Source organism: Taurulus bubalis, assembly GCF_910589615.1.
Source record: "Taurulus bubalis genome assembly, chromosome: 2".
NCBI lineage: Eukaryota > Metazoa > Chordata > Actinopteri > Perciformes > Cottidae > Taurulus > Taurulus bubalis.
This window is the reverse complement of record NC_136590.1, coordinates 36,527,169-36,538,848: the sequence shown is the minus strand read 5'-3', so window position 1 is coordinate 36,538,848 and position 11,680 is coordinate 36,527,169. Positions and strand designations below refer to the sequence as shown.

Genomic DNA, 11,680 nt, shown 5'->3' with positions numbered 1-11,680 from the left:
GGAGCATTGCTAAGCTGGAGACTGTAAAGATTTGTGTAGAAACTATTCCTGCAGATCACTAACCGATGTTCCTTTCTGTATATACAGCTAAAACGTCAGCTGCCTTCTCACCAATATTATTGTCATGCTTAATTAGCTCCTTTGGATTTCCTATAGCTCTTGACTCGTTTATTAATATTGCATAGGTTTCCCCCCCTTTTTTAAAATTGGAATTAACTGTCTGCTTTGTTTGGGCAGCTGCACGCGGGGGATTCTGTGTGCTCTCTTACACCGGGCAGTATGGTAGAACTATGAGGCGACGTCATCAGGAAGTAGATTGCTGATTTCCTGTCTGCAGTGGGTTGGTCTAGATGTGAATCAAGCTTTTAGATCAGTGAGTCACGCGGTGTTCTAGCGCCACTGTGCTTCCTCAGCACTTTGGTATCGACAAGTGGACATTGTATATATCTACTTTTTTCTTTTTCTCCTTTCCAACGAGTAGGTTTATCTGCTTATGGATAGAAGCTGACATGTTAATGTTAAAATAACACAACTGTCATTTTTTTAATGTTAAACTGCCAGTAGAAAAAGCTTTTGGTTGTTTATAAAAAGGAATCTCGGATAGTGATCAATGGAATAGTCTGCTAAAAGTTGCTAAGAAGATGTATTTCATAAAGACAAAAATAAAGCTATAAAGAATACACTACATGGTCAGAGCAGAGGGCGTTTAATCAAAGAGTATATAAACAGATGGCTACTTTTGTGGTGAGATTATAAAACAAAGAGTAAATAGGCATGGAAAGCACCTTTACTTCAGTAAACACACATTTGCAAATATATCTCAATGCATGTAAGCCATTGAAATAGAGAATATAGTACTGTATCGAAGTTGTTTTCCCCTTTCGCAAATGTGTTTTCTTGAGTATCTGTTATGTGCCATGACTTTCATTTTTAATGTCATAATTTACAATCCACCAGGAGCTCTGGCACTTGTGCTTTTATGGGCAAATCCTAATTTTTTTATCAATCTGCCATGTTTACAGTTAAAGCAGTGCCTTGGAGTTGGGAAGGTGAGAGATTTAAGGATTGGTTGTGACACACACACATACACACACACACACGTCGCTTACTTGAAATCTCATCTAGAAGAGACGCAACTATGTTTGCTCCCTTGATATTATTTAGGCCCTGTGCCACCTAAGTACACTGACGTAAAATCCCAAATATCCCGTTAATGAACTTGAAATGCTTTTTTGGCACCATGTGTATGACCTAAAAATGATTTTCAGACGATGATCCATTCAGAAAGTTGCAATAACAATTACATGTCCAATGAATCCAGTGTAACGTGTAGGATCTTCTCACAGTGGGAGCCAGCATAGTGAAAAGCCATACGTATGAAACTTGTTTGTAGAGAAAACGTAGTACTAGTGCACAGGTCAAATTCAACCGTGTGTGATGTCTACTCAGAAAATGTAGGTTCTTGCAGCAAAAATGAGTTAAGCGCTTATTCTTGAATGATGTTGATTGCGTAATCTTGTAGTGGGGAAAGTAGCTTGATATATTCTGAAAAGCCTATTTTATAAAATGTGTAAATTAGTCTATATTGAGAAATCAAAGTGAATGTACATCTATAAGACAGATTTGTATTTATATGAACATGTGTACTGCTCTAATAATCAAAGCACAATGTATTTTAAGGCAGATATCAAAGCTATAATAGAGTACAACAGAGAGATGGCTTTTATTTTCCTCATTCACTCAGTCGTCCGGCTCGTCGGTATGTAATCAGTCTAAGTAGTTGGTGATCGTGACAATAACGTCCGTTGTCTTGTTACCAGAAGAGTGGACCGGGGCTGTGACGCCTGTGGGGACTCTCAGATTGGTGTTGGATCTGGTCTCTTGTGTAAATCGCCTATGTGAAGGTGACGGGCTGTAAATATGCTCAGGTGATGACGGGAAGCGGCACCCAGGCGGTGATGTGAAGGGCGGATGGCCCTTGATGTGAGGTTATTGACTCTTGGCTTTGGTATCGTTTCAAAAAAGGAGGCATTTAGTAAGTGAAAAGTTCATTGATTGATTAGTTACATTAACAGTTTACAGAAAAAAGACAATTAGTCAGTTATCATTTCTTGATAACTTAATTTTGGATGCATTTTTGTCACCAGGTGTTGAAGTCATTCAAGAGGAACTCCCCTGATTTTACACATCAAAGTCTGTTTCCAGGTGTCGGGGAGTATGACTGCACATGTGGAAGAAAAAACCCTCTGTAGCCCCTCTATTACTTGCATAACACAACACAATCGCTCACCAAACTGTCGGCAGTCACAATGCATTGTGGGTAATGTAGGCTTTCAATTTACACATGGAATAAAAAGGTTATACATCGATTTCTATACTTTGCCAACAATGCTATACACGTTTAATTAGTGTTCCTAATTCAGAAGTGGTTCTCGAAACAGTAAACAGAGAGATGGTCAGACATTTTCTCGACACAAATGCTTGCAACGTCTCGGGTGTTGCCTGGCAACATCAGTCGGTGCACTTACTACCAATGAAACTGGAACAGACTGGTGTGTAAAGTCAGTGGAGAGCTCCCTTAGCACATACTCGTGTTGCCTAATATACAGTTTAGAATTTGGAATACTTTCATGTATTTCTACCTCTGTTTTAGTGCACAAGCTCAGTGAGGCACACCAAACTACATTAATTTGCAGTTGCATGCGATTGTCTAAAGATATAGCAATGTATTCATTTAGACTTTTTTTGTTGTCTTGTTTGTGTTGACTGTTGTTTTTCTGGATAGCATTTCAAGTAAATTTGACTCCGTAACAACAACTTGTTTATTTTGCCAATAAAAAAAAAAAGATCCCTCAAAACGAGCTCTTGTGGCTCTGCAATGTTGTAAAATTGTGTCGAACATGGGCAAGTAGTTTTCGGGTGAGGTAACGCAGACCGTCATCAGTTTGATTGACGCAGTCGCTTCAAATATTAAGCCTCTCAAATTGTATTCAGCAGAAATCCTTATGGGTTGCAATTTGTAACCATTCTTTTTACCAGAAGACGTCAACTTTTTATTTAATTGCGTGCCAAGAGCCATTAAGAGAACCTCGCAACAAGTTTAGTGTCCGTCTAACCGCAAGCGTGGACGGATTGAATAACGTTTGTCATCAGAAAGAAATGCACCACGGAGTTGCAGGTAGAGCGCTGAACATGTAGAACATCATCTGAGAGACGGTTGTTCTCTCAGATGATGACATTTCTTTTTAATAAGCAATACAAGCGTTTGAACAAATCCCACACGATGGCTGTCCATCTCTGTGTGGCCTACAGGAAGCGACCCTTCAGTGGCCTTTGGCAGACTGAATGTAGGCGGGTTTTTGTGTTGCTTGTTATCGAAGTCGTTCTGTATTTTTTTTATTTTCTTCGTAATCACGAAGAATAACTGCTTCTCCCTGTCAGTTTAACACGATCCCCTGTTGGGGTGCTTGCTCTTGCTTCGCCATAATGAAATCCCAGGAGCGGCCTTTTGTGAACTCGAAGTACCGATAGTTAATATTGTGATGAAGCACTCCTCTCTCATGGGTCATATTTCATATCAATAATGTATGAATAGATTGGCAGCTGTAGATTGGAGCGAGGCAGATCAAACCTGGGGAGCTGTAAAACGATGTGGATCTTTGGACAGGACTACAACATCTATTATTCTTTTTCAATAATTCATTTTTTTTTTTTTTTTTTAAGACGGTAAACATCTTTTGCAATGTTTCAGTGTGCGCGCGTGTCTGTGTTACTTGTGAGAGGTTAACTCCAGATTGTATTTCATAGACTGATAAACTTTAAACTTTCAAAAGATTGTGTTGAATGAATTCATGTCTTAATACAGAATTGTTTGAAAAATAAAATACCTTTATCTCATTGGTCCAGTTTCATTTATTTGACTGACTGTCTATTATACAGTAGATTTTAATTTCTGTGAACTACATTTCTTTGAATTGTCATGATTACTGACAACCTGAGCTTGCCGTTCCAAAAATAATTGTGTGTACTTTTGCTCAGCCACATTCGACCTTTGCTTAGGCTGAAGGTGGGCGGGCCTCCGCTTGGATTACAAGAGGTCACCGGACTTCGTTCATAATAAATCTGATAAAGGTGTAAATGTGCAACAAAGAGAAAAGAAGATGTCAGTCAAGCAGTGTGTACACACAGGGTACCTTCAGATTGAATAATTGAAATGACAAGGTATTAATCACTGTAATAGTGAAAATATTAAATCTATGCCACCTTTTAACCACATGATGGTGCTAGAATCCACTTTGACCTGTTGTCCCTGTTACTGGATTTGTGACATACAGTATAACTGCTTTATTTTGCTTTTAAAGATTCAAAATGTCCACTTCAGCGGAAACCCAGCTCAATATTCACTGGCATGCCATTCAATGGATTAAATGAATTGCCTTGAAGATTTGTTTTTTGTAATAAACCCACTTCTGTCCTTATTTTGTGAACCTGAGATGCTGAGTGAACTGCAGCACCCCCTGGTGGTCGAGGGTAAAAACACTTAAATTCTGCAAAAGAAAAGCTACATCTCTTCCTGTATGAAACATTTAAATATAACTTCAATCAAAAGATATGAAAACACAAACTATCCTTACCTGAGCAATGTGTAATGTTTGGGAGTGATATCAAATAACATTGCTGTGACCTTTTCTGAGCACCACTGATACTTGACATTCAAGATATTTAATTTAATTTGTGATTGTGAAGGTTCAGGTTCCTTTTTTTTTAAATAGGTTATACGTTATAAGATAGATACGTTTGCTGTGGGGAACTACAACTATTGTATCTGCTGTCAAGTGTTCCAAATTTAAACATTTATGTTGTTGCTATTATACTGTTTTTAAATAGGATATTTTTGTATCACTAAAGGGTAAAATGTGTTCAGTCTTAAAATGCATTACATACAATACAATAAAGCTTGTAGCTTTAAAAAACAAAAATCACTGCAATAAATTCCATAATAATGTCTGTGATAAATGTTTCATTTTAAAACAAGAATAACTAGTTATATGTATAACTGTTATTCTTATGTGATAAAATGCTTCGAAACTATTTGGAAACTACACCAATAATTTAACAGTATGGGTCAATGTATCAGAACAAACCTTTTAAAGTCAAACCAGGCTGAACTGCACCTGAAAACACACTTCTTTTCGATCCGGTTGATCACTTTCCAAGTATGAATAAAGAAACAGTGCTTTAAAAAAGGAAACCACAATAACTGGCAGGAGAGGCTATTATTTATTAATATTATGTACAATTATACCATTGTCATGTCCAGATAATACATTGATAAAGTCAAAGTATGAATACTGGCTCCTGCTTTATTAAGATGCATCTTATAATGTTTTTATTTTTTTTCACTCAACTTTGAATCTCAGATCTTTAATGTTTGTTAATTTAACTTTATCAATATTCTCTATTAATAACCATTAACGTGTATCTGAGGCACACAGGGAGAACATGAATAAAATAAGTGTAAAAAAAAAGCAGAAGAAAACCAAAACTTAAGAGGAGATTTACTGTATGTGGGGGTACATATCTATAAAAACAGTGAGTACGTGATGTTTCGAACAGATGAAAATAAGAGTTGATATTTCCTTGGACTCTGTCGATCATCGGCTCATCCTGTCTGTCAGTGTTTTGTTTTTTTGTTTGTTTTTTTCAGTGTTAATGGACTCACATAATTCTCTTTCCACAACCATTCTTCCTTCACATTAGCATCGCCGAAATACATGTGGTACCGAGACAAAAATAGTACAGAAAAATTTGTCTGAAGTGCATTTTGGACTTCATTGTAAACAAAGACAGAATTGTCAAATAACGTCTTCTCCCCTGTTTAACTCGAGGAGCAGTGTCTCTCAGGAAAAAGTGTGTGTATGTGTGTATGTGTGTATGTGTGCGTGTAATAAGTGAATGAGCATGTTAGACGTGTTAAAAGGCTTCAGGTAATAGTGGCATTTGTGTTTTTTATTTGAGCAGCTGAAGAATCAACTGTTTTTTGTCACATTTTTACATTTTACAGATTGTGTGTGTGTGTGTGTGTGTGTGTGTGTGTGTGTGTGTGTGTGTGTGTGTGTGTCTCTCTCTCTCTCTCTCTCTCTCTCTCTGTGGTACTGTACTTAAATCAGCTGAAGGTAGTGAGGGCATGTGTTAAGGTTTTGTGTCATCTTGTCCTGCATACAGCATGTGTGCGTGTGTGTGTGTGTGCGTGTGTGTGTGTGTAAACTCATACCTAAGTCATATATATTATGTACAGTACAATGTTGCAGTTTGTCTGTTGAATCTTACATACAGTGAATACAGGGTGCAAACAATGTCCCAAGACGGGAGCGATGTCTGTCTGTTTGTTGGACGTGCGTGCGTGCGTGTGCATGTGTGTGTGTTTGCGGTCGATGTGCGTGGCTCAGTTCCAGATCTTAAGGAAGCTGTCCCAGGACCCGGTGCTCACCGCCATGCCGTCATCCGTCACGCCCAGACAGCTCACACGATTGTCATGGCCGGCCAGGACCCCTGCATGGGGGGCAGGGACAAACAAAAGAAGACTTGTTGCTGTAAAAATGTTTAGCTCTCCAGACTACGCCGAAACTTTTTAAAAACCACACCGAACACAGCGACCCTGTGTTTATTACTGCTTTAACTTGCAACACAGTTTGGGCCGTTTGTTCTAACATGTACAGTTTTTGCAAAATAAGGCTTGAAACGTGGGAATTCACTGGTAAGTCTGAAACAGAGCTCTTGACCTACAAATGTAAAACTTCAAACTGTCAAAGTGATTTAGTTTTGAAATTCCATTTCATGATGGTATTATGTTGTATTTCGTGTTTACAACCCTCAGTTTCCAATTACAAATCACAATGTATGTGCATACCATGTTTCATATTGTTTTTCAACTCATCACAGACACATTAGGATTTTTTTCTGGTTCTGTAAAAACTGAACTTTTGGTATTTTCACCTAAATCCTATTGGGTTAAGTTGGTTGATTAATTTGCAGGAAAACATCTCCATGGTGCTGAGTTACACCTCCACCATGCAACCAGTCATCATAGTTGAAATGTAATACATTTGAAATGTTTAAAGTATAACTGTTCTTTGTAACTCTTCATACTTTTAAAGCAGGTAAATTACCCTTTTAATTGGTTAATGAAATGTGTGTTCAGTCTCTTTTCTTGCACCAAACACGCTTTCACTTGGTTTTTGATGGAAATATTCCAGATGACAGTCAGATAAGTGTTAGTTTTACTTTGCAGTGATACAATGGACTGTTGCCATTTTTTTGCATTCAAATTAAACATCCTGCAAGTTGAACCTTTTTTCGTCTTACTTTTTGACGTCACAACAGCACACAGCTGTTTCCTGTTGTCTGTTCCACTCACCTGCTCTGTCTCCCTTCATGGCATCCCAGATGTTGCAGTTAAAGTCATCATAACCAGCCAGCAGCAAACGGCCGGAGCGAGAGAAAGCCACGGAGGTGATGCCACAAATGATGTTGTCATGGCAGTAGAGGCTGAGCTCCTGGTCTGCACGCAGGTCAAACAGCCTGCAGGTGGCGTCGTCTGAGCCTGTGGCAAAGGCGCTGCCGTTGGGAAAGAACTGAGGAGGAGCACAGGGAGATGAGTAGGAAGCAGGAAGTGTGGATACAGATATATGAAGAGACAACAAGTAGGTGATTATGTCCCTATATAGTCCCCTAGTCCCTACATGCTCTTATATGACAGAAAACAGTGTTTTCATTGGCTACTAGTGTCTCTTTACTGAATCTGATCAGATGATCGCGGTGTTTCAAAACCAAATCTGTCCACCTGTCATCTATCAGGTGCAAGCTGTGTGGCGCATCAGTCCAGACTCAGACTCAGTCGGAGTCTGGACTGATGCAGGATGTTCAGATATGGTGTTAATTGATAATCTTGTTAAACCTCTAGCGTGATCCCAGTTTAAATCCCCGCCCTAAAGCTGGAGACAAGACAGCGTCTGACGTCACCGAGACAAATCCTGGAGGTGCTCTGTTGATCGTGTATTAGACGGTTTACAGCAGACTGCCACTTTAGACCTTTGTTGCGCCGATACCAGTGCCAGACATTTGGAATTCCTAATATACCTTTCAGTTTATGCACAAAACAGTTTCTTGATCCATTTTTGTTCCATCTCTGGTACATTCAGATGTGTTATTTTTTCTTAGTGGATGAAGCTTTTTTTTTTAATTGGTCCCAGGGCCACGGGTTCTCTGAGCACACTCACACAGATGGCGTTGATGTCCGACTCGTGGCCCGTGAAGGTCTGCCGACACATGCTGTCCCTGATGTCCCACAGTTTGACTGAGGCGTCGCAGGCTCCTGACACAAAGGTACGGAGGTCGGGCGACAGGGACAGACTCATGACGTCGCCGCTGTGCCCCGAGAAAACTGTGGTCTGCTGACTCGTCTCGATGTCCCACAGTGCACTGGGGCAGAGAGGCAGAATTAGACACCAGCTCAGGAAAACCATGTTTGCACTGCACACTGTCTGTGTTTTGATCTCTGCGGCTCACCATGTGGTGTCTCCTGAACTCGTGATGATTTGATTGTCATCAATGAAACGGCAACATGACAGGTAACCTGAGAGAACAGAGCAGGTGTTTGTTGGGGAACTGAATGAAACTTGCATATTAAAAGGTGATCTGCTCATATACATATTTAGATGGCTTTTTATCAATAGGTCATAGAAAAGTGGCATTCCTAGCAGCTACTATATTACAATAGGCACAATATATATATATATATATATATATATATATATATATATATATATATATATATATATATATATATTATTGCAACAGTGCACTGACTACAACATGCCATTTCCTGCAAATAAATACATTTATATCAATCTACCAAATAGTAATTTATGATGGAATTGGTTATTGAGCTTTCCGTTGTGCAGACTTTGACGGACGCCTAATACTTCATGACAATAGCATTGTATTAGAGACATCTTCATATTACGTTGCAGCTCATTCTGCAAATCCTGTTCAGCAGCACAGTAGCTACAGTGTCACAAGCCGGAGTCTCGCAGACAGGAGTGGATGTCTCAGCTCATTAAGACAGCGCTGCCCTGCGATTAATTAACCATGTCAATGAAATCTTCATTGTTCGGGGGTTTGGGAGCAGAGCTTTCCCATGAGGCAAAGGGGGCGCTGTCTGAAACTTCTCATCACGTTTGACTCGCAAACAGAAGCGGTTGAGAGGGCGACGTTCTCTCACCTGTGTGGCCAGGTAGCTCCCTGCTGACCCTGACGTTGCCCTCGCGAGTCTTCAAGCAGTAGATGGAGCAGATGTTGTCCAGGCCTCCGCAGGCCACGTAGTTCCCAGAGGGGGCGTACGCACAGGTCATCACCCAGGAGGAGCGCAGCGGGATGGCGTGGATCTAAGACGGTATGGAGGCAACACATGTTACACAAACCCGTAATAAGAGCATAACAATGGGTCACTAGCCTGATGCTAATGTCACTAGCTAATGTTAGAATAAGTCATGACAAAGGTCTCAAAGGGAGCTGTTACGAGTCAACCCCACTCTTATGGGAGAATAACTTCACTCCACTTTCACTTAAAGGGACACATGTGACTATTTATCCAGCTGATGAGAAGAATTACCAGCTGACTTTACCTTGTTAGTGGTGTAGCTGTCCCAGATGATCAGTTTTCCATCTTGAGAGGCACTAACCAGCAGCCTGTGGAGACACAAACATTCAAACTCATTTTCCGAATGAACTAAAACTGATTGGCTTACTGTTAATACAGGTAAAACATTAACAATTGAAAACTTTGATTTTGATAAATATTTCAGAACACACACACTTGGGATATAACTGGCACTATGGCTGTTGTGCTACTTGAGGCTACACGGTGTTGTTCTGAAACTAAAACTGCTTTTAGATGTTTTGACTGTGTTTTTGAAGATGTTATCAGTTTTGTGAGGCTGTACTTTGGTCAGCATGCTGTCACAGTGACAATGCCTACATGCTGAAGTAAAGCAAGTATAGTTTTACAGTGACCATCTTAGTTTGGCATGGAAGCATGCTAATATTAGCTTATTAGCCCTCAACGCACTGCAGTGTAAACAGGCAAATATCTGCAGGCAGTACAGTGAGAGAAACACTTTAGTCACAGTCACAGTCGACAACGTAGAGTGTTTGGTAAGTTGACACTCACTTTGAGTCAGTGCCCCAGTGCATGGCGTAGATCTTGGCGAGGTGGCCGCGGAGGGTGCGTCTCGTCCGCATCTGAATCCGCCCCACAGGATCCAGACCCGCAGTTATCTGGGTTAGTGAGGAGAGGTTTTCAAAAAATGAGTTTGAATGAAATCACCCTTTTTTTTGTGTGGGATGGGAGGTTCCACTGTGAAGCTTCTGGAGATTGTAACAATATTGTAATATACCATGTCAAATGTGATGGTACAATTACATTTAGGTGTAAAATGAAACTTACAAATGATGATATTATAGTAATGTATGAAGCATACCACAGGAAAATGGTAAACCATCATGTTTATACTGCTGGTGATCGTGTGGGTGGAAATGAGTTATAAATCATCAATAACTAAGCATCTATATTTTCCAAACAATGCGTTATAAAATAAGAAGTGTAAGATTTGATTTCTTTTGTTTTTATTTACCTTCTACTCTGCTTTTTCTATGTGAACCCGTCACGTTTCTCCCATGAATTCTTATCAATAAAATCAAACCCCAAAAAACTTGAAATGACATTTATTTTATCCTTATATATCTTATTGCTGGGACATTCAGTGGCACTTACCTGTGTCAGGGTTGAATCTCCACATGCTTTCCTGGCATCCTGTTGGAGAGGGAATCATAGGATGAAAAAAACACAAGACATTACACAACATGTTAATATATAAATGGATGAAAACTAAACTATAAAAACATGACTTACTCTTATCTGGTTCCTAAGCTGCTCGGCCTCCTGGCGAAGCTGCTCCAGCTCACTCATTTTGTATTTGTCTGAGCTGTCACCTGTTGGTCGTGGAAAAACTTCAAATGTCAGTCTCAGATTTCCATAAAGTATCATCTCATAATTAATACAAAATTACTGCTGATGTGTGTGTGTGTGTGTGTGTGTGTGAGCCCCACAGGGATTATCATAGTTTCATGATTTCATAATCCACTATAATCCAGGAGTCCACTTTCATCAAAAATGAATCAATTAGGTTAAATCATTTACTTAAAATACTGTTTGTAAAAAATAATAATATAAAAACAGACAAATTTTAATCTCTACGGTTTACTGAACGCACACAGTGAGAAAAAACCTTGTAATCTGTTTATGGCTGTGCAACCATGCCTGGTTTAACTGAGGAGAATAATCTGTAATGACTAAGCCTCTATCGAGCAGCCAGCATCGCTACCAGGCAGCAGATACCGAGCGAACACTCCCTTTAAAGCCGAGGGAACTTGTTACACTGTGCAATTACAGGTTGTGTATCAAGTCAGAACTGGTGCTAATGCTGGATACACTCATCTTTATGTCATCTGAGATACTGCGGTTTGGGAGAATTAACATGGTAGGAGATCTATCGTTTCGCTGTGGGCCAACTGGGTCCTCGCACACTGTACATCATATCAGGCTTTCAGTAGGAAACAG

The 11,680-nt window shown here is 39.8% G+C and overlaps 1 protein-coding gene across 1 annotated transcript; it reads right to left on the bottom strand.

The window, feature by feature from the left end:
* Nucleotides 1–5,261: 5,261 nt before the first annotated feature.
* gnb2 (guanine nucleotide binding protein (G protein), beta polypeptide 2) lies at nucleotides 5,262–11,036 on the bottom strand. Its single transcript, XM_079213922.1, has 9 exons — nucleotides 10,973–11,036; nucleotides 10,835–10,873; nucleotides 10,232–10,338; nucleotides 9,687–9,750; nucleotides 9,284–9,446; nucleotides 8,569–8,635; nucleotides 8,280–8,481; nucleotides 7,418–7,634; nucleotides 5,262–6,552 (listed from the first exon to the last, which is right to left on the bottom strand). The coding sequence occupies exons 1-9, from the start codon at nucleotides 11,027–11,029 to the stop codon at nucleotides 6,446–6,448; spliced, it is 1,023 nt and encodes a 340-aa protein (XP_079070048.1). The 5' UTR covers nucleotides 11,030–11,036; the 3' UTR covers nucleotides 5,262–6,445.
* Between the last annotated feature and the right edge of the window lie 644 nt (nucleotides 11,037–11,680).

Bases quoted from the DNA above. Each gene is read 5' to 3' on its own strand.
- gnb2 (XM_079213922.1), bottom strand. From the start codon at position 11,029: ATGAGTGAGCTGGAGCAGCTTCGCCAGGAGGCCGAGCAGCTTAGGAAC. The intron at 10,339-10,834 runs GTAAGTGCCACT...TCACTAACCCAG, and splicing joins GAGATTCAACCCTGACACAG to ATAACTGCGGGTCTGGATCC. The intron at 7,635-8,279 runs GTGAGTGTGCTC...GCTCCTCCTCAG, and splicing joins CGGACATCAACGCCATCTGT to TTCTTTCCCAACGGCAGCGC.